The 25,677-nt window shown below is 34.8% G+C and overlaps 1 protein-coding gene across 7 annotated transcripts in view; it reads right to left on the bottom strand.

Moving 5' to 3' along the window:
• The window catches only part of PRPF40A (pre-mRNA processing factor 40 homolog A), a 60,309-nt gene that overhangs the window by 9,883 nt on the left and 24,749 nt on the right, over positions 1-25,677 (bottom strand). For 4 of the 7 annotated variants that reach the window (XM_043894016.1, XM_043894017.1, XM_043894019.1 and 1 more), the window contains exons 6-15: positions 14,923-15,033; positions 13,448-13,568; positions 11,358-11,382; positions 10,327-10,698; positions 8,280-8,388; positions 7,716-7,780; positions 7,209-7,373; positions 6,259-6,367; positions 5,167-5,317; positions 3,518-3,651 (exon numbers count right to left, since the gene is read on the bottom strand). In XM_043894016.1, the coding sequence (XP_043749951.1) occupies positions 3,518-3,651; positions 5,167-5,317; positions 6,259-6,367; positions 7,209-7,373; positions 7,716-7,780; positions 8,280-8,388; positions 10,327-10,698; positions 11,358-11,382; positions 13,448-13,568; positions 14,923-15,033 (1,362 nt within the window). Of the gene's footprint in view, positions 1-3,517; positions 3,652-5,166; positions 5,318-6,258; positions 6,368-7,208; positions 7,374-7,715; positions 7,781-8,279; positions 8,389-10,326; positions 10,699-11,357; positions 11,383-13,157; positions 13,212-13,447; positions 13,569-14,922; positions 15,034-25,677 lie in introns of all 7 variants that reach the window. The other 3 variants (XM_043894014.1, XM_043894015.1, XM_043894018.1) reach the window with 1 other exon arrangement.

Below are 25,677 nucleotides of genomic sequence, written 5' to 3'. Positions count from 1 at the left end.
AAATAAGAGGTTACTAAAATTAATATTAGTTAAATTAATAAGAAATTACAATCATGTATGTGGCATACAAAATTTTATTGAATAGCACTGCCCTGAATGATACCAGACAAACAGCCCCACTTCTCTCCAAATGGGAATAAGCACGTCGATTCAGTCTCTATATCCAAAATTTTCTCAAATCCTTTCATCCTTACCCTTCAACATAAATGGGAGCTTAACAACACCCCTGCTACGTGATCACTAAGTGATCACACTTCTGTGGAATCCTTAAAATAGGTTGGAAACCATCTTCAATGATGCTCTCTAGGATCTACAGAATCTACTCTATCGTAACTGCTTTGCTATATTTGTTTTACTTCTTGGCTGCTAAGATCTGATAAGTCATAGAATTTTGACACTGAATCTACTTCAGTAATGATGGAGTAGGAGATGGCAACTCACCCCAGTATTCTTGCCTGGGAAATATGATGGATAGAGAAGCCTGGTGGGCTACAGTCCACAGGGTTGCAAGTCAGACACGACTGAGAAACTAAACTACCACCACCACCACTGTGTTTCAATAGCCAATCTAACTTGAGTGAAAATCGGAAATCACTTGAGATTCTTTTTAAAATATGAATTAAGAAAAAGATATTCATAATTTACTTTTTAAAGATCATCAGATAACTCTGATGTGAATTCAGGTTTGGAAACCATTATGCTAAACTGTATGTATGGCTTTTACTCTCTTTTATTGGGTTGGCCAAAAAGTTCCTTCAGGTTTTCTCCTAAGATACTATGAAAAACCCAAACAAACTTTGTGGCTAACCCAATATTTACTAACCCCATCTTGGGAAGGATGGGGACAAGATGGAAAGCAAGCAGCTTCAAAGATGGCTGAGGCTGGTTTTCAGGACGCAGGAAATGTGAAAACTGCAGACTATTGAAGTCAATATGTTTCCCTGAAAGTAAGCAAATAGTAAAAATAATAATAAAGTGAGCCTATAAAAATTTATGCTTAAGTTGTAATAGTAATATGGAAAAAAGGGTTTTAAAATTAGACATGGGGGTTAAGTCCTAGTTCTCCAAATTCTGAATGCATTGCTTTAGTGAAATTACGTATCTTCCTCTAAGAAAATTAAATAAAAAATAAATCCTCCAGAACACATTAGGCCTTATGTTTAGAGAGGAAGGCTCCCAACGCTGCCACTAATGACTTCTTAGAGCTTGTAAACTTTTGGGGGGCACAATGCAGGATGGGAATCTTGTACACTGGGAGATGTTTAATCAATACCTCTGGCCTCTATCCAATTAGATGCTAGTAGTAACTTCTCCCCACATCATGACCATCAACAAAATGACTAGTTCAACACCACTCACTACCTCAGTCCAACTCAATAATCTCTTTTCCCTCATCTCCTTCCTTCTTTTTGATCTCCTTATATATTGTCCATGATATAACTACTCATATATACTTGAATAAACCTTCAAAGATTTTACCTAATAACAGAATACCTCCATCTTTGAATTCTTTCTTCATTCCTTCCATCTTGACTGGTCTCTCTTACCAAAGAAAAGCAAGTCTTAAACCCTGAACTATCTAATCAAAACATCAGACAAAGGTCTAATTTTGCCTCTACCTTTAATCTGGACTTTCCTGGTAACTCAGACGGTGAAGAATCTGACTGCAATGCAGGATACTTGGGTTTGATCCCTGGGTCAGGAAGATCCCCTGGGGAAGGGAATGGCAACCCACTCTAGTATTCTTGCCTAGAAAATTCCATGAACAGAACAGCCTGGCAGGCTATGGCGGGGTACAGTCCATGGGGTTGCAAAGAGTCAGACACACTGAGGGACTGAATTGAGGGACTAATACTTTTAACCTTTAAACTATCTGGCAACTGTTTAACTTTCCCTAGATGTCACTAAAGGCCTTACATGTTACATATGTAACAAATTCTTTCAAGTCTTATTTCCTAAGATTCTCAACATGTGCTACTTTTGGTAAACCTCTATCTTAAGCAGTAATTTCAACAAACCATGTGAAGAAATGGTAAAAACAAAACCACAGATTGCAGCACTCTCCCCCACTAAATTTGATTCATTAGGTCTCAAAAGGGTTTTGAGAATCTGTCTTTCTATTAAGTTTCCAAGAGACAGTGATATGCTGGCCCATAATTAGAGAACTGCTCTAGCCCATTAGGTTTCTCTGCACAATTAGCCTATGATCATATTTCAGCTTTCATTTCAGCCTGAAATAAGCTGAAAGGGTAGCTCCTTTAAAAACCAATGATGTTGGAGTTCTATCTGCCTCCTTCACATTCAACTGCTAAGAATTTAGTCACATTACCATAAGTAGTTATAAAGGAGGCTGGAAAACCTAGATTTTAACCAAGCAGTCATGCACCCAGAAAGGGGAGGACAGATTTTTAGGAGGCCGATTAGACCTATAAGATAAAATACAACAAAAATAAGGAAATCTGGGTCACAGAAAATATAAGAGAAAGTACAGTATCAATTCTGAAACTGGAGAACATGGAGCAGAAATCCTAATGCAAAGGCCAAATGCATCTTTTTGCTAAGCCTAAAATATAGCTTTCTATCACGTTAGTGTGTGTCTGGCATGGTTTCTGATTACTACTGATATAACTGGACAGAGGAGCCTGGCAGGCTATAGTCCTCGGGGGGACCTGACTTGGTGATTGAACACAACAAGCACACCCGCAAGCAAAAGCATGTTCTATTGGTTCTGCTACAGACATGCAGCTCAGCAATCTTCCGCTGCTGCTCTGCTTCCTTTAAAAGGTCTATGTACAACTTAAAAGAGACCTACTGAATCAATTTCTGAGAGTGAGGCTCAATAACCCCTGGTTTTAACAATACTCCAAATGACTGTTTGGGAAACTACTAAGATAAAAGAAAACCATCAAGAGTAGTAAACGTTACATTCTTATGGAATGAAGACTGCAATAATGCTATTGGCTGTGGCACTGAAGGTGACTGGTGATCTCTGGCACCATGGGGAGTTGCACTTATCCTAATACAGGATTTAATGAAAGAGATCCAGTAATTAAAACATGACAGAGATTCAAAATAAGGCTATACAAAGAACCTGTAATTTTAGCTCCTCTGTATAGTGTTTAAGAATTATGGCCCATCCTCAAAAGCATACCACAGCATTCCCTACAGTTCTCTAAAGACCTAAAAATGATTTAGTACTAACGACTCATCACACATTTTATTTTCAGTCCACCCTTATGCTATCGATTCCTCTTTCCTGAGTGAAACCATACCTATCAGTATTCACTTTAAACACCAAATCTGCCATAGCCTTCTGTGTTCCTCTTGCCTGGAATGGCTACTATCCTTAAGTGGATTCATAACTAACTGTATAATTTAAGAATTAAATGTCTATGGATCCTCTGCAAAGCCCAAGTTAATTATCTGAGACCAGGATTCTCAAAATTGCTTATATCACTGTTAAAGGTCATTGACCATATTACAAAATTAAGCTGAACAACAGAGCTTTTAAAATTACCTGAAAAGATTCTCTATTTTTACGCTGTCGTCTCCTTTCACGAAGCAAACTCTTTTGTTTTTCTTCTTCTTCTTCCTTTTCTAAAGCCCGAATGTGTTCCTCAAAACAAATTAATGCATCTTCTTTATCCATATCTAGAATTATTATGTTATAAAAAATTAAAACATCAAATATCAGTAAAGAAAGAGGTTTATTTGCATTAACTCCCTAAAAAGTTCAAATTCACTTTATCAGAATACCTGTATTTAAACTCAAATATAACTTTTAATTATCTAAATAGGAAATGTTTAAGGAAAACTTCTTCTTTATATAATTATTTCTTCATCTTTTATTTACTTCTTTATGGCCATGTGCACAGCTTTCAGGATCTTAGTTGTGAGAAATGAAGTATTTCTGGTCATATTAGTAAACAAGGATTTAACAGTCATCAGCAATTGCACCCTCCAATGCGGGCTCTAACGGCACTCAGGAAAGAGAAGAGTGTCTGCAATCCGGCAGCCATCAGGCTGCAGCCACTCCCTAAAGTGAGTCCCACAGAAGCTCAGGATGTGGGGGAAAAAACAGGATACTGGACCCAGAGAGCCGAGATGCGTATTTTAAAGGAATGATTTCAGTGAGCCCAGACTCTTGCACCTTCCCAAGCATAGTAAAGTGCTAAACTGCTTAATTCCTTGAGGTATCTGGCTTCCTTTAATTAACAATAATTTTCTGACTTTCAGACTACCTGCCCTTGTTATAAAACTTCTATATATCCTGGCTCCTCCTCCCGCCTCCTCAGAGCAGTCTTCTCATGGTTACTTGAGATGCCCAAGTCTACTGGGCTTGAAGTCCTAAAAATTTCCACCGAATAAAACATAACTCTCAACTTCTAGGTGGTCACTATTTTTTAAGTCTACAGCTCCCTGATCCAGGGATCATACCCACGCCACCTGCAGTGGAAGAGCAGAGTAAGAGTCCTAACCACTTAACTGTCAGGGAATTTCCATATGGAACATTTCCAAAAGACTTCATTAAAACATACACTGAATTCAAGGATGGAACCAAGACAATATATATGACACAAATAATGAAAATAGAATTGTGATAAATTGGTTAGCAATATCAGAATTACCCGAAGAGCTTTTCAAGTATAAAATTCTATGCCTTCCCTCAAACCTACTGAAGTATGGTATTCAAAAGGATAATCAAGAAAGCTGTAATTTAATAAGCAACTAGGTAGGTCATAAATAAGACAGAACTTAGGGACGCTTACTACAAGACAATGCTAATACTTTTTTTTTTTTTTTGCCTTTTGTGAATCTCTATAAAGCCATTACCTCAAGAGCAGAGCATGATAAATCTGGTCACTAACTTAGTTCCCATTAAATCATAAATAAATAGCAAGGCACAATTTCAGGTTTGACCTAATAAATATATTTCAGTGATACTTGATAAAGCTAACTTCAGATTTTGGGAAAAATTTTTTGTATGGTATCACAAAACTCAGAAAGAAATATCTTATCTGGAAACAAACAAAACAACTTTGCAGGAATGGACAAACAATTATGCAAAATTCAGTTAGTGATCTCACCAAAAAAAAAAAAGTGACCAATTTTCCCTGTTGGACAACTATTTAAAAACTATTCCTTCCACTTAGTTGTAACTCTTACTCTGTAATTCCTCATCTTCTGCAAAAGTTGGATTATCCATCAGATACTGCTGGGCTTCAGACCAAGTAGTAGAATATGTCACATTAGCCATGTTGTCAAGTATGTTTTTTAAGGCTTCCCAATTTCTCTTTCGCAACTGCTTTGCTTGCTCCTAAGTAAAAAATATGAATAGACGTTTTAACATTCAAATAAAGCATGATGTATGAAATGCAATCAGTGAAGGTTTCTTCACATTCTGATGTCCAAATTTCAAATGCTACCCATTTACTTTAAATATCAACACTCTTTACCTTTTCAGTACTCTTGCCTAACTGCTTCTCTCTTACCTTCAATTTTTTTAACTTCTCTTCTAAGACTAACCTGGAACTCCCACTCCCCCTCACAAAATCTCTTTTCCCACAACTATGTATTGTAGACACTGTCCAAACAAAAGTGACTGCAGACAAATCACACAACAGGTAAATGATAATGTGTTCAACCACTTTCAGTGATATTCAAATTTTTGTTAATAATACTTACATTTCTATAAGTCTCCTGGAAGACTGGATAACATATAACTTAGTGCATAATAAAATAGACATGAGCAAAACTAAATGTATTTGCAGGACAGTATTTCAGTATTTTAAAAACACTACCCTACAAATACATTTTAATGGTAACAATTACACGTTACTGCCATTCTTTTAAAATAACCATAAATTAATGCCTTGCAAGGAAAAATACTGAGTACTTTCTAAACCCAAACAAGCTTTAAAGAAAAAAAAAAAGCATTTTCTAAGTGGGCATAAGACAGGCAATTAATGACAATCTAGGTATTAGCTACTTCAGTAGTTGTGGCAAAGACTTAGTTGTCCTGTGGCATGTGGGATCTTCCCTGACAGGCACTGAATGCATGTCCCCTGCATTGGCTGGTGGATTCTTAACCACTGGACCACCAGGAAAATCCAAGAGCTATTTATTTTTTAACTTAACTTCTAATAAACAGATCGACAGCACCATATATAGTAGATAAACAAGAATGGACATGTTATAAAGTAACTCCTAAACAAGAAACATGTTTAATCTAGAAATACTGTTAACAGTGAATAATACCTTTTCCTTTTTTGAAAGAAAGAATAAAACATCTTCATAGATTTCAAGACGATCACGTTCTGATATTGCATTCCAGACTTCCATCTCTCCAAACATTTGCTCTGCTTTTCTGTTTGTTAAAAAGACTAAATGTTTCTATATTATACCATAAAAAGTAATTTTAAACCATTTAAATTTTATTCTAAATTTAACATCAACAGATGGACACTCTTCCACTCTTAAGTTCATAATGGTATTATAAAGGAAAACTTTGGTAATTAAGAAAAAAACAAGACAGCTTAAGTCTTGATTTCTCCTTAGAGACAGTGGGGATAATATCAATTGAGCAATGTTTTGCAGTTAGGACTACCTCTATTTCTTAAGGCAGCTACAGAGACTACCAAACCATCCATGGAACTAAATTACAGACTTCAAACTCTAAGAAATTTAGTTAACAGATAAAATAAGACTACTTAAAGAAATGAAGAGTTTTTCAGTAAGGCTTTTCCAGAAGAGTGAGAAAAATAAGAAAAATATACAGAAAATGAACTCAGTACCTCGTTGCAAAGATGTTAATACTGAATTACTCACAATCTTAAATAATAAAGCACTCAAAAATGAAGAATGCTACGTAAATGCAAATTTTCAAAAAATGCTACACATAATAAAAATGGCCCATTTCTATTACACAAATACAAAAATAATTGGAACTCATATTAAGGAGAAAGAAGTCAACATTTCATTATTAAATAAAAGTCTTTCTCCTTTTTTGTTGTAGTCCCTAATTAATAATTAAGTTTATAAATTCCACATTTAGCTATTGATTTATTTTATTTTATGAAACCACCACATTGACAATCACTTAAGCTTTATTTAATGAGCATCTACTCTGGATTAGTTATTGAACCTAGCAGAAAGTCTAACATGGAAACACTACAGTAAACATACAACATTATCAGCAAAAATCTTACTTGTATCTAGTTGTGGAAGTCATTTTCTCATGATTTTCAAGAAAACGCTGAAAGGATTCCTTAGCCTCTTTGTATTTGGATCTTGCTTCTTCTTTTTCTTCTTTCTCTGTTTGGACTTTATAAGCATTAAAGGCCTGCTTTTTTTCACTCAACTTTGCTAAAGCACTAAACAAAAAAAAATCATGTAAGAGTAAATGAAGATGATCAAATGTGTCTTGAAAAAATAATAAATTTCATTCACAAATTAAGAAAATTTCAGTAAGTTATTAAACACAGAAAATAATTTCTACTTTAAAAATTAATTCTAATATCTATAGAAGGGTGCCCACATTGTGTGACAAACCTTTTTAACTTTTGGTTCTTATCAGACATAAAGCAACTCTATTCCTGGTATCCAAAATAACAAGAAGATCAATGGGAATAAAAAGTTACATTATTTGACACAATTTAAATTCTCTAGGCTTGCTTTGCTCAAAGTAAAAAGTAAACAAAAAACTAAAGTATTACCTATATCGTGGATCATTAATGATCATTTTCATAGCTTGCTCCCATGAAGCATTTGATGGTACACGCTGAAAATAATTTAATGAAAAGTTAAAATTTCACACAAAACAGTAAGTCATACAATAGAGAACAAAGTATAATACTCACTGCAAACATCAAGCACTTCCCTTTGCAGGAGTTTTAAAAAAGGTCTAAAAGATAATTTATTGACACAAGGCAAATGTGTTTAACAGTCTATAGATTAAAAAGAAAACTTAAAACTGAAATTGAAACAGACCATGAATACATTAATACTTTCTTAAGACTACTGATTAGAAGACAGAAAAGTTTTATGAATAAAAGCTTTATAGTAAAGACTGAAGCGGAATGTGCTATGTAGTACCTTATACATTTTTTTGGTTGGAAGTTTTAAAAAAAAGTTAAAAAAAAATTTAGTTCATTTTCAGTCAAAGCTATTTACAGGATTAGTATTTTTAATAAAAGCATCAAGGTACTAACTGCATTAAAGGATAATTTCATTTATTAGATACTTACTATATATCATATAAAAATCTACACTATAAATACCTTTTCTTTTAATAATTCTTTAAATGCTTGTTTTGCCTCTTCTTTTGTATTCCAAGTATATGTTTTTTTTGCTGGCTGGCTTTCTTCCTCTTCTTTTTTGGGAGTAAAACTAAAGAAAGATTTATACATGGTATTTATAATTTAAATAAACACTTGCTTTACTTCAGAAAATAATGTTTTAACTACTCTAATGTTTAGGCAAAATCTGACGATTTTAGAATAAACTCATCTATAAGAGACACATTTAATGGAACACAAATACTAGTATATATTTTCTCTAACATTCAGTTATTAAGACCTTGCACAAAGGCCAAAGTAAACATTTATATTGTAACACTATTTTCACTAGTCCACAAGTTTATACTTTCTAATGGCTTATAAAACTTACTCAATGCTCTCATTTTTGAGTCTTAGTAACAGGCTTTGGGCAAGTGTCCATAAAATAAGATGTACAGATCAATCTAAATAGAGATTGGCAAACTATGACCCCTGAGGCCAAATCCAGCCTGCTGCCAATTTCTGTAAATATATCTTTATGAGAACATGACCGTGCTCAAGAGTTTGCATATTGATTATGACTGATTGGGTACTGCCTCAGCAGAACTGAGTCACTTCGACACACTTTATGACCCATAAAACCAAAAGTATTTACTCTTTGAAGGTTTATGAAAAAGTCTGCCAAACAGTGTCTCATACAGAAAAGAATTACCCAAGAATTAGCAACTATACTTGGTTGAGCCATCTGTATGAAAAGTTGTATAATTTTAACATACCTTCCTTTACAGAAGAGAATGCTGGGAAAAAACACACCAGAGGGGGGAAAAAAAAACCTCAATCCCCCATAGTTAAGCTGAATGCATAGGGGAAGATTATGGAGTACACACTAACAAAAAATACAATTAACTCACACCCTCTGAATCACACCCAAAATACAATTAACTCATCCCAATATTAGTTTGGAATACTTAAAATTATCAAAAATATTGGAAACAACATGGCCAAAAATTACCAGCTATAAAATGATCTATAAGTAATTGAAATCAAGTTTAATGACTCAAGCACTATAAGGAAACAGAAAAAAGGAAGCAGAAAACAACTGTTTGTTAAAAATGTGAAAAATTATTGTGAAACAATAGGATAAGTACAAAAAGATGTAAAAGAATATTACTCTAAAAGGTCTAAACACCTACTAGTAGGAGATTACTTAATGTTCATATAAATAATAAAATGTCTGTCATCATTCAACATGATGGGATATGAGATCTCTAATGATGTGGATGTCTCTGATTATTTTAAAAATTAAAAATATGCACATACTTTAAATGCTTAGAAAAAAAGGCAGAAAGAATAAAAATCTTAACTTTTTATGCCTTCAAATATACTATATAGATATCTTTTTAAAGCTTCTAAACATAAGAAAAAAGATTACAAAGCTATTTTCACTTTGGAAAATGCACATTAAAAATAAAAAAAGTTTATAAAAAGAGGGAGATGAAAGCAATATAAATATTAAGATGGGTGATCATGTTTGGATCTTGATATCATGGCTAATATTTTATTTTAATACATGTGGGCATCTTTCAAGTCAAGAAGCATAGCTCAAGGTTACTTTTTATAGCTGCAGAAAGCACAGCCATATGAAATTACAAACTGTAAACTTAGAGATGCAGCTCTCTGGCTTTATGAAAAAGGTTTACCAATTTGGTCCTACTAACAGTTTTCCTATATATTGTTAAGTGTTATTTTGATTCTTCCATATTTGTTCAGTAGCAACTTATAGCAACTTCACTGCAGTGCTGGGCTAAGCCATAACTCAGACTGAAACAGACTCACCCCATCACCAGCACTGCTTTCTAAGCTTAAGTGGATTAGTTTTTCAACACTTTGAGAGCGCAATCCCACAAAAGCAAATCTCAAAAACTGTTATCTAAAGGTGTATGTTTTGATTCTCAATTTTTAAACACTTATTGACCATTGACTAAATCAGCAATTTCTTGTATTAATGACGTCTGCTACTGATTTGCAGAAAACAAGTTACTAGACTTACTCAGCTACAGTTTCCTGCTTAGATGTTTCTTCTCCAGTATTACTAGACACTTCACTTTGATCCTGAACAGAAGGGGTACTAGTAAGTTGTGCTTGTTCTTCAGTAGAAATTGTTACTGTATTTTCATTATCTACAACAGTAGCAACAATCGAAGTAACCTCAGGCTCAGGCACGACTGGAACAGTCCCACTGACAGTACTAGAGGCGGAGGTGGAAGCACTGGCGTTGGCTGCAGCGGCAGCTGCTGCGGCTGCGGCTGCCGCGGCAACAACAGCAGCTGCTGCTTCCGCGGCAGCCATGGTGCTCATTGTGGTTGGGATTTCTGTTGTTGGAACTGGGGCTGCTGATGTGGTGGTGCACTCTTCTTGTTTACTATATATTTAAAAGAGAGAAAACTGGTCAGTTCAATACAAATAATTGAAACCACAAATAAAGTTTGTTTTAAATTATTATAAAATCAAATGAAGAAGAGAAACTAAAGGGAAAAAGGGCAGTATTGCCAAACTATTAAGCCATCTAAAAAGATTAAAACCACAGTATGAAACAGAATTACTTTAATTTGGCAAACATTTGTGATAACATATAACACACTGATGCAACAATCTGCATTTCCAAAACCAATAATCATTTTCATTTACAAAATGTCCTATTAGATTGTACTGTGCCTTAAAATTCAACTTATATTGCAAATTTCTTTAAATTTTATTTATTTCACCCACGCAAAGGAAAACCTGGGTAAAGGAAAAGATAGATAAAATATTTCATCTGTTCTCAAATTAACCAAAATCAAATTTTGGACTTTACTGTAATGGTCTTAATTTGGTAAGGATGTAGTCCAAATTCAAATAACTGTCTAGGAGCTTCATGTGTGTATCTTGAGTACATCTCTTCCCCTGTCCCAAATCTTCGAAAGATATCAAACTATCAGGCCTACCATGTTAAATACTATTTATAAAGACAAATTAAAACAAGGATGTTATAGGAGGATGCTATAAAATTATAAATATGTACTGATGTCCAAAAGTGCTTACCTGCTTTCTTCAGCTTTGATCATTGCTATTTAAGAGAAAAAAAGAAAAGTTGTAAACACTACATAGTTTTTAAATACAATCACTGAAAACAACTTTAAAAGGAGATAAAAAGTTCAATACAGTAAGATTTAATTTACCAGCCTTTAAAAAAAAAAAAAAAAACCACTACATTTACAGTGCAAGTGCTCTATAAATTCCAGGACAGAAATTAAAGCATAAAAACAAATTTTAAATAACAGCAGGTTTTAGGAGAGCTTCTTCCCACAATGCTACCTTCTCAAAGGCTGCTGGCTACTGCAAAAACACCCTCAAAGTATCTGCGTAATTCTGGAATAAAATAACATTTTCCTCAGGGATAAAACCATCTGCTTTTCTTTAAGACACTAAATTCAAAATGAGATTGAATGTATGTTATGAAATTCCAGCACATATATACTAGCATTGATAGATAGTTATGCAGACCAACTATTTATAGTAGGGTTATATCAGAAATGAGCTTAACGTTCCTTACATGAGTGAAGTGGGCATCCACCTATCTACAATAGTACTATTAGCTAATGCTAGTATAGAAATATAAATTGAGCTTTAAAGATCTTCACTCAATGTTTCAGATTTCAATCTAGTTAAAGTAAATTTTTCTTTACAGGTAACAAAGATATCTCATTTATTCACATTATTAGGGAATGAGGTGCTCCATGTAAATTATAACATAAGCTTAACTCCATGAAAATATTTTTGAAACTTGTGCCCTTTGAAAACATACTAAAGGGGTTATCACTACTAATTAACAAATTCTTCAGATAAAATGATCATCCAAGCTAATGAGGTGACACAGGGAAAAGTTAAATAGACGTCAGACCACAGTGCCTTTCAGTTCAGTTCAGTCGCTCAGTCGTGTCCGACTCTCTGCGACCCCGTGAATCGCAGCACGCCAGGCCTCCCCGTCCATCACCAACTCCCGGAGTTTATTCAAACTCATTCAAACTCCATCGAGTTGGTGATGCCATCCAGCCATCTCATCCTGTTGTCCTCTTCTCCTCCTGCCCCCAATCCCTCCCAGCATCAGGGTCTTTTCCAATGAGTCAACTCTTCACATGAGGTGGCCAAAGAAATGCTTATTCTCTTTCCTGTCAGATGTCATCTTATGTTTCAAATAGTCCCATTCTCCTACAATTTGTTTTTTCTAACTGGATATAGATTATGACACCAGATTCTGGTAGAAGTCAGAGTAAAAAATAAATTTTCAATTCCTACCCATAATCTATTTTAAGTCCTAGGTAATATTAGGTAATATTCGTAGATTTGCAGGAATGTTCTGAATAGTTGAGGATGCTAGAATATTCTCCTTCTGTGAGGCATGGCATTTTTATTTAATTTTCCCATAATAAACATAAAGGCTATTTTGCAATATTGTGCTAAAATAAATCAGCATTAAATGCAGGTCTGACAATATGTTAACAAAATTTAAACTGATAAAAGAGTTCAAGGTTCTCTATCTGCTAAATGAGTTAAGTCACATATTCCATGTAAGCACCAACACTCACAACTGTCTTTAGAGATATTGTATATGATGTCTTTGTTCAATTATTGAATGATGCTTTTTATTTTGTTTTAAAAAAGAAAGTCAAAGTACAATGTTAAAAACTACAAGCTCATTTATAATATAACCCTTAAATGAAAGGAATTTTTTGAATTAGAAATTTCTCACTGCAGATTTATCCAATTATGGTTAGTGAACATTAGTGACATACTCTAAAAATGTTAAATAATGACAGAAAATGAATTATCAAAGCAGCTCACCATGCAGGTTTGATTTTGTAATAAGACTTCCAGCAACAATGGTATTCTGGTATCCTAGTTTCAGTGGAATCAAATCAAATAAAAATCTATTTAAAATCTATAGAACTGAGATCTAGAGCAACAAGAAAATAAGAGCCCATAAAACTGTTATACCATTTAAAACGTTCTAATCACTTAATTTAAAAAAATAAGGCTTTTGATTGAACAATCCTATTTATGAAGGACTGCTTCAATGTGAATAACACACATATATAAAAAGGAACATTAAAAATTATTTTTCCCTGTTTTACCTTCAAGATCTTCAAGTTCTTTAGGTTTGGCCCAGCGAGATTCTTTTGTTTGAGAATTGTAATAATAAGGCTTTCCAGAGTCAGACTTGTACTCCTTCCAAGGGCATTTAGATAAAAGTTGCTAAAGTGAAAAAAATAAAAAAACTTCAGATAGCAGTAATAGATTTAGCCTCTTTTCATCATTCACATCACTGATTTTACTAGGTATTATCAACCCATATAATTCTAAACCTTGCAAGATGGTGACAATATAAACAACCACTGCAGAATACTTACTAAAAGAAGGGATGTTATGTTATTTGGATATACTATGTTTGTCTAAGGTAATGTACCTATTAAGGGGCAAAGACAAGATTCAAAACCAGTTCTATCTGATTTTCAAATCCAGATTTGAATGCTCTTGCCATTTATAACTCACCACAGGTAATAATTACCATCCATTTTTCACAAATACTAATACAAATAGGAAAAACAAAATTTAAGAGAAAGCAAAATCTGATTTAGTCATGTTTAGATTTCAGTTTCACAAACAATTTATCACAAATCTATGTGACTACATCATGTTAAGGAAGCAGTTTAAGTATGATATATTTAGAACCTAACACACAGAACCTGTTATGGTGGTGGGATGAGAATTCTACTGAAAACAAATCTAATCAGTGTCTGGGACAGATACCTATGGGATAAATAAATAATTTTATCATCTGCCAAATTCCCTTCCCAAGTATTGATATACTATCATTACTGTGGTGGCCTGAAAAACACTTTTTACCTCTTCAAATTCTTAATTAAGAACGGGAGGAAAAAAAGAAAAGATGCCAACTAGGAAAAACTTTCAAGTATAGCTTTGAAATGCCAGATCCACTCTCACTTAGAACACCAGAGTTCCAAATTAAACCAAATGGAACACTGCTTACCCAGTTTATCCCTTCAATCTTACTTTCATATTTGTAGAGTTTGAATGGTAAAATTTACAACATGAAATAATACATTCTCAGGTGGGGGGTATATTTTTCAAAGACATAATTTCCCATTCTAAAAGATGGAAGTATTTTAATTTAACTTCATCTCCACGACATTAGCTTCATTGGAAAAACAAGCACCCAGAAGAAGATATCTGAAATCACTCAGGTTTGATATAAAGAGGAAAACAAAGACCAAATGGAGAGAGAGTACTTTTTTTCTTCCAATTTACTCTTTAAGTCACTTTTCTTTTAATTGATAACCACCTGACAAAGGTTCCTGAGCATGGGTAAAAATCAGTAAATAAAACTGGTTTGCTCATAGAAGGGAATGAATTTTGTCTTTCTGCTTACTGGTGTGACTGTACAAACCCTTTTCTCCTCTGAATGCCTTTGTAGCATCCTTTTCTGATATAAGCAGTACTATTCTTTGGAAAGCCAAATATCTACCAAAACCCTTAAAAAAGAAAAAAAAGAAAAGAAAACTCTATTTAATCTCTAACAAACTTTTACCTCAGCAGGAGTTTTAAGATCATCTGGTTTCTCCCAAGTAGACTGTTTTGTTTCAGTATTGTAGTAGTAGGTCCTTCCATCAGGTGATTTATGTTCAGTCCACATTGATTTCTAACGAAAAATATTAATACAAAGATTCAAATTATGTAACAGTGACAATGACAGTAAACATGAATGTTATTAGTTTCAAAGCAATATATGAAGAAATTAAAAGTATAAAATGGGCATACTTTTGAATAACTGATCAACCTAAGTAGGGAGGTAACTGAAAATAGAATATTTTATAAGTACTTCAAAAGCAGCATGGATCAGTTCAGGTTTCAGGATCTCTATTCTACAGTCTCAAAATTATAAGGATACAACTGCTTAGGTAACTACTATACATAAGACAATCTTTTAGCAACACAAATCTATGCCTTGTGGAAAAAAGAGAATATATGAATGAAATGCTAATGCAGTACAAGAGGACTGACCATGAGCTCAACAACTCTAACATAAAGAATATTTACATAAAGTTGAACAAAGTTCTAAACTGACATGCAATAAGGATGCAGGAGTCGAAATTTGAAAGGATGCCTCTGGATGACAATCAGAATTTAATAATCAACAAGGTGAAATTTAACAGGGATAAAATGTGAATTCAAATGCGTCAACACAAGATGAGAACGCTTTATAGAAACTACTTTGATACAGAATACATATTGACTAATGGTAAGAACCTACTAAAAGGTGTTAGTAAGACTTCAAGTATCAACAGATGTGATACCTCATGGTTACAAGCTCTGTAAGGTCACCATATAAACACATGGACACTAACATAATAATAAAGGGACTGCAAAGAACTTTTGAAATGATAGATGTCTACAGTCTTGGTGATAATTCTATGGATGTGTATTTATTCCCCAAATCATCCAGTCACACATTTAGTATGTACAGTTTTTCATATGTCAATAATAACTTTATAGTGTTTTTTAAAAAGTAATTTTACAAAGAATCATGAATGAATGAATGACTAGATGAGATCAAAGGTACTAAGCCCAGTTCTGGGCATCAGATTTTTCAGATGGTAACAGACTAAAGTATGCTTTAAAAAGGGTTATAAAAATGATCTATACTAAATTTCTTCAATCCTCTAAGAAAGAAAAGGTAAAATCACTGTCAAACCATCACAGTTTTTTACCACTCAGATTTATGTTAAACTTTTTGAAAGGATTTATTCTTATTTAGGGGCTTTTCACGTGGTGCAACTAGTAAAGAAGCTGCCTGCCAATGCAGGTTGTTAGATATAAGAGACACAGGTTCCGCTGGGTCCGGAAGATCCCTTGGAGGAGGGCATGGCAACCCACTCCAGGATTTTTGCCTGGAGAATCTCATGGACAAGGGAGCTGGCAGGCTACGGTCCACAGGGCTGCACAGAATCAGACACAACTTAAGCGACCTGGCACGCACACACACATTCTTAATTAAGACTTGGTTTCATCCCCTATCAACCACTTTTGTGAATACATAAAAAGTAAAATAGGCAAATGAATAGTCTATTCCTCAAAATTTACACTGAGGATGTTTACTGTAACTAAGTTGCTAATGTCTATATATTTCCACATAATATAATTCCTGTTGAACACTAAGAATCTTCCTAGTAAAGCAGCATTTCTTAAAAACCAAAACAAAACAAGCCATAAAATATCTGAAAATCACTGGTACTGGTTCTTAACTTTCTTCTTAACGATTTAAAACTGCCCCTTATTTTCCCTTATCAACTTTATTGAATAATGGAGCAGATCTGCCTTTGATTTCTGCTTTGGGAATGTGGCTAAACACATGATTTCATTGCTTATCCTATTCTCTCACCATAATCATTTTATTCCTAGCTGATAAGAGAGTGTTGTGTCATTTTTATGTCATGATTTTCTTACAAACCACTGACAATCTTCTGATGTTGGTATTTTTGCTGTTCAATCATGCACAACTAGGCTGGAGACCAGACAGCATAGGACAACATGAGTGGTAGAATGCATTCCAGTTTCAAATGTGTTAAATGTTGTAATACACTAACTAAAAACTAAATCAGGGCTTCCACGATGGCTCAGCCTACCTGTGCAGGAGACAAGGGTTCCATCCCTGATCCAGAAAGATCTCAAATGCCACAGAGCAACGAAGGCCGTGCGCCACAACTATTGAGCCTGTGCTCTAGAGCCCAGGAGCCACAACTACTGAAGCCGGTGTATCCTGGAGCCTATGCTCTACAACAAGAGGCCACCACAATGAAAAGCTTGCACACCCCAACAAGAGAGTAGCCCATGTTTGCTGAAACTATAGCAAAGTCCATGAAGCAACAAAGACCCAACATATCAAAAATATATAAATAAACAGTTAAAAAACATTTGCAAAATGTGGGAATGGAAAATAAGAAAAGACAACTTAAAGGGACTTCCTTGGTGGCGCAATGGATAAGAATCCGCCTGCCAGTGCACGGCACATGGGTTTCATCTCTAGTCTGGGAAGATTCCAATGCGATGGAGCAACTAAACTACTGAGTGGAGCAACCAAACCACTGAGCCCGAGAGCCCAACTACCAAGCCCACGTACTGCAACTACTGAAGCCCAACCTCTCTAGGGACCCTAAGCTTCAACTACTGAGCCTGCATGTCACTACTGAAGCCTGTGCATCTAGAGCCTATGCTCCACAACAAAAGCAGCAGCCAACACAATGAGAAGTCCGTGCACCACAATGAAGAGCTCACCCCAACTAGAGAAAGCCCAAACAGAGCAACTAAGAACCAAATGAATTATAAATAAATAAATATACAAATACACACACACACACAACACGAAAAAAGACAACTTGAGAATATAAGTCAATGTAATTTTAACAAAACTAGGTGAGGTAAGGTGATTATTTTCTGTAATTCCTGAAAAGGGAACTAGAGTTATGTGAAGGAATTACAGACAGCCATTAGAATTCAAAGAAATTACTTGACCAAATTTGGGCTGTTTAATAACAAAATGACTAGCCTTTCTGAGACTTGTTAATAATTCCATTCCATAAACAGTCAGAACCTTACAGAATGGATTTCTGAATGATGTAACAGGATAGTTAGGTTATTGTGAAAGCAAAAGTGTGAAAGCCTTAGTTGCTCAGTCGTGTCTGAGACCTTTAGACCCCATACCAAGTTCCTCTGTCCATGGGATTCTCCAGGCAAAAATACTGGAGTGGGTTACCAATCCCTTCTCCAAGGGATCTTTCTGACCCAGGGACTGAATTCAGGTCTCCCACACTGTAGGCAGATTCATTACCATCTAAGCCACCAGGGAAGCCCCTAGATAACTGCAAGTGTATTTAAATTCCTTAACTTGTTCCAACACCTTTGTAGAATATGACAACTACATTCTCTCTGGAGCAAACATTAAATAATTGCTGAAAATGAAATGAAAAAGTGATACAGTAAGAGACATATATAGAAGCTTCTTCAACTGTATGGGTGATGCTTACTTCATAAATTAAATGGTGTTAACATAGATAAACAAACACATGAGATAATAGAATGAAAAAGGAAAGGACTATGTGTCTTCACCAAAAATGGGAAGAGAAGATACAAAACAGTAAGCAATTTAGCATTCACTCACCTATTACTTTATTTGAATTTTAAAAGCAGGTAAGACCATTATCCTCATTTTACAAATTAAAAGAACAAAGCTTACAAGGGTTAACAACTTGCTCACAGTGATTCAGGAAATAACACTGTTTCAAGCATGCATTCAGGGACAGTCTAATAGACAAATTCATGGCCAACTATTTAATATTAAGCCCTGTGCCAACTGCTTTGCATCAATATCAGTTAACTCTTCTAATAATCTTTTTTAATAACCCTTTAAAAAACCTTATGAGGTAGGTACCATTTACTAGCCTCACTTTATGGAAGAGAAAAGGGAGCACAAGAAAGTAAAGTAACATGCCCAAGGTAATATATCTAGCTTGAGTTCGTAACACCACCATCCCAGCCCAAAACTAAGGTCTTACTATGGATCAAGGGTCTAGCTCTTCGCATCAACAGAAACTGAATCATTTCAGAAAGGAATATAAATTCTGTACAAATGTCTTAAGCAATACACAAAATTCACTTTATAAAAGTCAATTTTGAAGTGAGAAAAGTCATTTATCTGATAAACTTTTCACTCTTTTACCTTAAAAATATCTAATCTGCAACTTACAGTAAAATTATGTTTCTGGTAAAAACTAGTAATATTTTAAAAGCTTAAAAACAAATACATCTGGATGTTGAGTGGCATAAAAAACACTATCAACAGCTAACAACTAGAGAGTTATCTTCATGACCTAAGTTATCAATATGACCTAAGCAAGCAGTTATTAAGTATTGACAGTCATGTTAGTATAGGCTATTTATAAAATATTTGCTGACAAAATTACTGTTTTTTAAAAAACGTGAGTTCCCCAAAGCAATAAGCAAAAGTTATCTATCAAAGACTTAAGATAATAACCACCCAAGGACAGTTCAGTTACAGTCCTCCTTTCATACTATAAACCCAGATCTGCTTTTAATATAATGAAAAATATGCAGTGCTAACTAAAAACAGTAAGACACTGTAACAAATGATGCAGTGGCACAATATATACTGAAAATAACCTGAAAGGAAAAAAAAACAAAAAACAAAATCCTGGGTTTAAGGGGGGAATATGCACATACATAATTATCAAGAGACCTTACATACTTTTCAGAGTCAAAAAAGCTAGTCAACAACTGGGTTGTGAATAAACTAAGCACATTCAAACTCAAAATGTAAACATTTTTACAATGCATAAACTCAACTGAATGAAAAAAAAAATGACTAAATAAAACACTAAGAAATGTAGAAAAGCCACTCACTACTCTAAATAAGGAAAATAAACCACAGAGAACAGATTCACAACCAATTTCAAAATCTAGAGGAAATGATTTCCTCTCAAACTATTTACTAAAATTCACCCAAAAGAAAAACATCACACTTGAATATTTCAGTTACCATAGATGCAACTGAAAGAAACTTAACCAGCTGATTTTACAGCATAACTCTATGGAACCTTTCAAGAACAGAGGATTACAATATTATTTCAGATCACAGAAAGAGATGAAAAGCTCTTTATAAGAGTAACAAAGCACAACAGAAAAGTATCAAAAAAGAAAAGCAGGCAATGCTGCTTATAAATAAGCATCATTTAATATAATAATAATAAGTAATATATAATTATATAAATAATATATTATATGTAATATATTATTATATGATATAATACAATATAATAACATATGTAATAATATTATATAATATAATAATGTAGATATAATAATACATAATATAGAAATAATTTATAAGCTTATAAATGTAAGGAAATATTAGCCATGAGGATTCTACAATGTATACACTTTGAAAAAGTAGAATTTATTATATAAAAGTGCTAGGGTAATTCAATATTAGACAATGTGTAAAAGTATTTCTATTAACAAATAGAAACACCCCCCCCCACCCCCCCCAGGATCACACCAATAGACTTGGTACAACCTGGTGGCTCAGACAGTATAAAGAATCTGTCTGCGACGCAGGAGACCCAGGGTCCATCTCTGGGTTGGGAAGATCCCTTGGAGAAAGGAAATGGTAACCCACTCCAGTAATCTTTCCTAGAGAATTCCACAGACAGAGGAGTCTGGTGTGCTACAGTCCATGGGGTCGAAAAGAGTTGGACAACTGAGCTACTTTGGTTTTCACTTTTCACAACCAAACTACATCCTGAAAATCATGGTGATTTACAAGTCTTCAAAATATAAATAGAAACCAAAAATTCTCAAATAATACAATATTAAAAAGAAAAATATTTAAATGATAATTTATCAAAAACCAATAAAAATTATTCTAAATCCACTTCTATTAAACTTATGACCAAAACATGAGTCTGCAATCACCATAATTCAATAAATACAGCATGGCAATAAAATTAAATGACAGGTATTAAGTTTGGGAAAAAGATCAATTCTCCTGCCTTTACTTTGCTAAAAACTCCTATAAAATCTAACCTATTCTATTTATCCAATGACTGTCATAATATAGCTGGCTATGAGATACATTACACATGCATTTATTTTGCACCTGAGCCTTAAAATACAGAGCAACAAGAGAAAAATATGGGAGAACAAGATGAAAAAAGATTTTAATATACCTCTCTCCTTAGGGAGATCAAGCAGATTAGATATGCCAAGATACAGAATAACAAAATAACTTTAAACTGTCAGCACAAAAAAATACTCCCAAAATTAGTCTTGACACAGAACGTAAGTGAGGCTTTAATAAACTTCAAAGAGTCAACATTTTATAAACTGTGCTTTCTGATCACAATGCAAAAAGGTATGCCTTATAAAAATAAGTCAAAGGCAAGATCAATGAAATAAATGATTGATAGATGGACTTAATTATAATTAAAAACTTCTGCTTTCCCAAAGACAGTTCAAAGAACGAGAAGAGCCGCAAATTATTTGCAAAAGACACATCCATTTAACTGCTGTTAACCAGTATAATTTACCAATTAAAAAAAAAAAAAAACTCTTTAAACTTAACAATAAACGAGTAAAAATATCTGGACACCTCAACAAAAAAAGAAATATAGATGCAAGTAAGCACATGAAAACATGCTTAACATCATACATTATTATAGACCTGGAAATTAAAATGCACCACACACCTATTAAAATGCAAAAAAATTAAAAAATTAAAAAAACCCTAAAAACACCAATAATACCAAATTGTTATGGGGCAGCAGGAAAGCTCATTCACTGCTAATGAGAGGTCAAAATGGTACAGTCACATTGGAAGACAGTTCAGCAGCTTCTTATAAAAGTAAATACACTCCTGGGACTTTCCTGGTGGTCCAGTGGTTAAGAATCCACCTTGCAGTGATGCAGGGAAGGTGGGCTTGATTCCTGGTCTGGGAACTAAGATCCCACATGTTGTGGAGGAACTAAGGCCTCAAACTGCAACTACTGAAGCCCAGGCACTCTGGAGCTCACACACAACTACTAAGCCCACGCATCACAACTAGAGTTCATGTGCCACAAAAGATCCTGCACGCCACAACTATGACCTGATGCAGCTGGATAAATTTTATTTTTTTAATTTGTAACAGTAAGTATACTCTTACTATATGAGAAAAGGGCAACAGAGGATGAGATGTTGGATGGCATTACTGACTGAAAGGACATGAGACTGAGCAAACTCCAGGAGATAGTGAAGGACACAGAAGCCTGGCATGCTGCAGTCCACGGGACCACAAACAGTTGGGACATGATAGAGACTGAACAACATATGATGAAGCAATCATGCTCTGTGATATTTACCCGAATGAGTTGAAAACTTTTCTATACAATTATCTGTACATAATATTTGTAGCAGCTTTATTCATAATTGCTAAAACCTGGAAGCAACCAAGATGTCTTTTAATAGATGAATGGACAAACAAATTGTGGCATGCAACGGTTGTGGAGGTGGGAAGAGAGATGAAGAGGAATAGCACAGAGGATTTTTAGAACAGTGAAACTATCCTGTATGACACTACTGTGTGGAATACATGTCACTAAACATTTGCCAAAACTGATAGAAGGCATAACACCAAGAGTGACCCTAATACAAATTGGACTTTGGGTGATAAAACATTGTAGGTACACCAACTGCAGTAATGTACCACTCTGGTAAGAGATGCTGATAGTAGAGAAGGTTGTATGTTTGTGAGATTCTCTACTTTGCACTCAATTTAAGATTTCTCTAAAAAAACAGCAGGCAATTTGAACAACAACAACAAATCCTACATCTAGAAGCTGAAAAAAAAAAAAACACTTACTACCTAGTAAATAGAGATTTGATTCACTTAGTCTATCAAATGAGGAAAACAGAAAACAAGATATTGAGAGGTGAATAACAACAAAACCCTTTTACATCAAAATTTAATAGAAACTGAATACTTACTTGTTGCCCCTACTTAAAAAAAAAAAAAGAAAAAAAAAAGGGACAATGATGGCTATTATGATCTCTAATTGTATGCTAAATAATTATTAAACCTCTGTAACATAAACATCTGGATGAGTCCAATAACTGCTAAGAAAACTGAAATGGTAACATCAAACCATTACCTTCAAAAACTACTAGATCCAAAATCAACCTTAAAAGTTTTTGGACAGCAAAGGAAACCATCCACAGATTGAAAAAACAACCTACTGAATAGAAAATATTTGCAAATGATATGACTGAAAAGAGGTTAATATCCAAAATACAAATAGCTTATACAACTCAACACCAAAAACCCCACAAACAACCCAATTAAAAAATGGGCACAAGACCTAAACAGACATTTTTCCAAGGAGGAAAAGCGGTAGGCCCACAGACACATGAAGAGAGATGTTTGACATCATTAAATGACCATTAAGGAAATGCAAATTAAAATTACACACACCTGTTAGAACAGCTATCATTGAAAAGAACGCAAATAACAAATGCTGGCAAGGATGTACACAAAACAGAACCCTCATAAACGCTGGAGGGAATGTAAGCTGGCACAACCACTGTGGACACCAGCATGGAGACTTCTCAAAAACTAAAAACAGAACTACCCTATGACCCAGCAAGTCCACTCATGGGGAAATAAAAACATTAATTTGAAAAAATACATGCACCCAAATGTTCACAGTAGAATTATTTACAATTGCCAGGGCAAGGAAGGAACCTAAGGGGTCTATCAACAATGAAAGGATAAAGAAAAGGTGGTACACACATACACACATCCCTAAGGGGTCTATCAACAGATGAATGGATAAAGGTGGTAAACACATATGCGCGTGTGCGCGCGCACACACACACACACACACACACACACACACCTACCTACCTGTGCATGCACAAACAATGGGATACTATTCAGAAAACCACTAGACCATTTAGGTATGACCTAAATCAAATTCCTTACGATTATACAGTGGAAGTGACAAATAGATTCAAGGGATTAGATCTGATAGAGTGCCTGAAGAGCTATGGACTGAGGTTCGTGACACTGTATAGGAGACAGGGATCAAGACCATGCCCAAGAAAAAGAAATGCAAAAAGGTAAAATGGTTGTCTGAGGTGGCCTTACAAACAGCTGAGAAAAGAAAAGAAGGTAAAGGCAAAGGAGAAAAGGAAAGATATACCCATCTGAATGCAGAGTTTGAAAAAATAGCATGGAGAAATAAGAAAGCCTTCCTCAGTGATCACTGCAAAGAAACAGAGGAAAACAACAGAATGCAACTAAAGATCTCTTCAACAAAATTAGATATACCAAGGGAACATTTCATGCAAGGATGGATACAATAAAGAACAGAAACGGTATGAACCTAACAGAAGCAGAAGATATTAAGAAAAGGTGGCAAGAATACACAGAACTATTCAAAAAAGATCCTCACGACTCAAATAATCACGATGGTGTGACCACTCACCTAGAGCCAGACATCCTGGACTGTGAATTCAAGTGGGCCTTAGGAAGCGTCACTATGAACAAAGCTAGTGGAGGTGATGGAATTCCAGTTGAGCTATTTCAAATCCTGAAAGATGATGCTGTGAAAAGTGCTGCACTCAATATGTCAGCAAATTTGGAAAACTCAGCAGTGGCCACAGGACTGCAAAAGGTCAGTTTTCATTCCAATCCCAAAGAAAGGCAATGCCAAAGAATGTTCAAACTACTGCACAATTGCACTCATCTCACACTCCAGCCAAGTAATGCTCAAAATTCTCCAAGCCAGGCTTCAACAGTACATGAACCATGAACTTCCAGATGTTCAAGCTGGATTTAGAAAAGGCAGAGGAACCAGAGATCAAATTGCCAACATCTGCTGGATCATCGAAAAAGCAAGAGAATTCCAGAAAAACATCTACTTCTGCTTTATTGATTACACCAAAGCCTTTGACTCTGGAAAATTCTTCAAGAGATGGGAACACCAGAGCACCTTACCTGCCTCCTGAGAAATCTGTATGCAGGTCAAGAAGCAACATTTAGAACAAGACATGGAACAACAAACTGGTTCCAAATTGGGAAAAGGAGCATGTTAAGGCTGTATACTGTCACCCTGCTTAGCTTGTATACAGGGTACATCATGTGAAATACTGGGCTGCATGAAGCACAACCTGGAATCGAAATTGCTGGGGAAAATATCAATAACCTCAGAAACACAGATGATACCACTCTTAGGGCAGAAAACAAAGAAGAACTGAAGAGCCTCTTGATGAAGGTGAAAGGAGAGAGTGAAAAAGCTGGCTTAAAATTCAACATTCAAAAAACTTAAGATCATGGCATCTGGTCCCATCACTTCAATGGCAAATAGATGGGAAAACACTGGAAACAATAAAAGACATTATTTTGGGCTCCAAAATTACTTTAGATGGTGACTGCAGCCATGAAATTAAAAGATGCTTGCTCCTTGGAAGAAAAGGTATGACCAACCTAGACAGTATATTAAAAAGCAGAGATATTACTTTGCCAGCACAGGTCATCTAGTCAAAGCTATGTACGCTTTTTCCAGTAGTCATGTATGGAGGTCAGAGTTGGACTATAAAGAAAGCTGAGCGCTGAAGAATTGATGCTTTTGAACTGTGGTGTTGGAGAAGACTCTTGAGAGTCCCTTGGACTGCAAGGAAATCCAACCAGTTGATCCTAAAGCAGATCAGTCTTGAGTGTTCATTGGAAGGACT

This window comes from Cervus elaphus, chromosome 33 (genome assembly GCF_910594005.1).
Source record: "Cervus elaphus chromosome 33, mCerEla1.1, whole genome shotgun sequence".
In the NCBI taxonomy this organism is placed as follows: Eukaryota; Metazoa; Chordata; class Mammalia; order Artiodactyla; family Cervidae; genus Cervus; species Cervus elaphus.
Note: the sequence above shows the minus strand (reverse complement) of the source record. Positions and strands in the feature narration are given on the sequence as shown.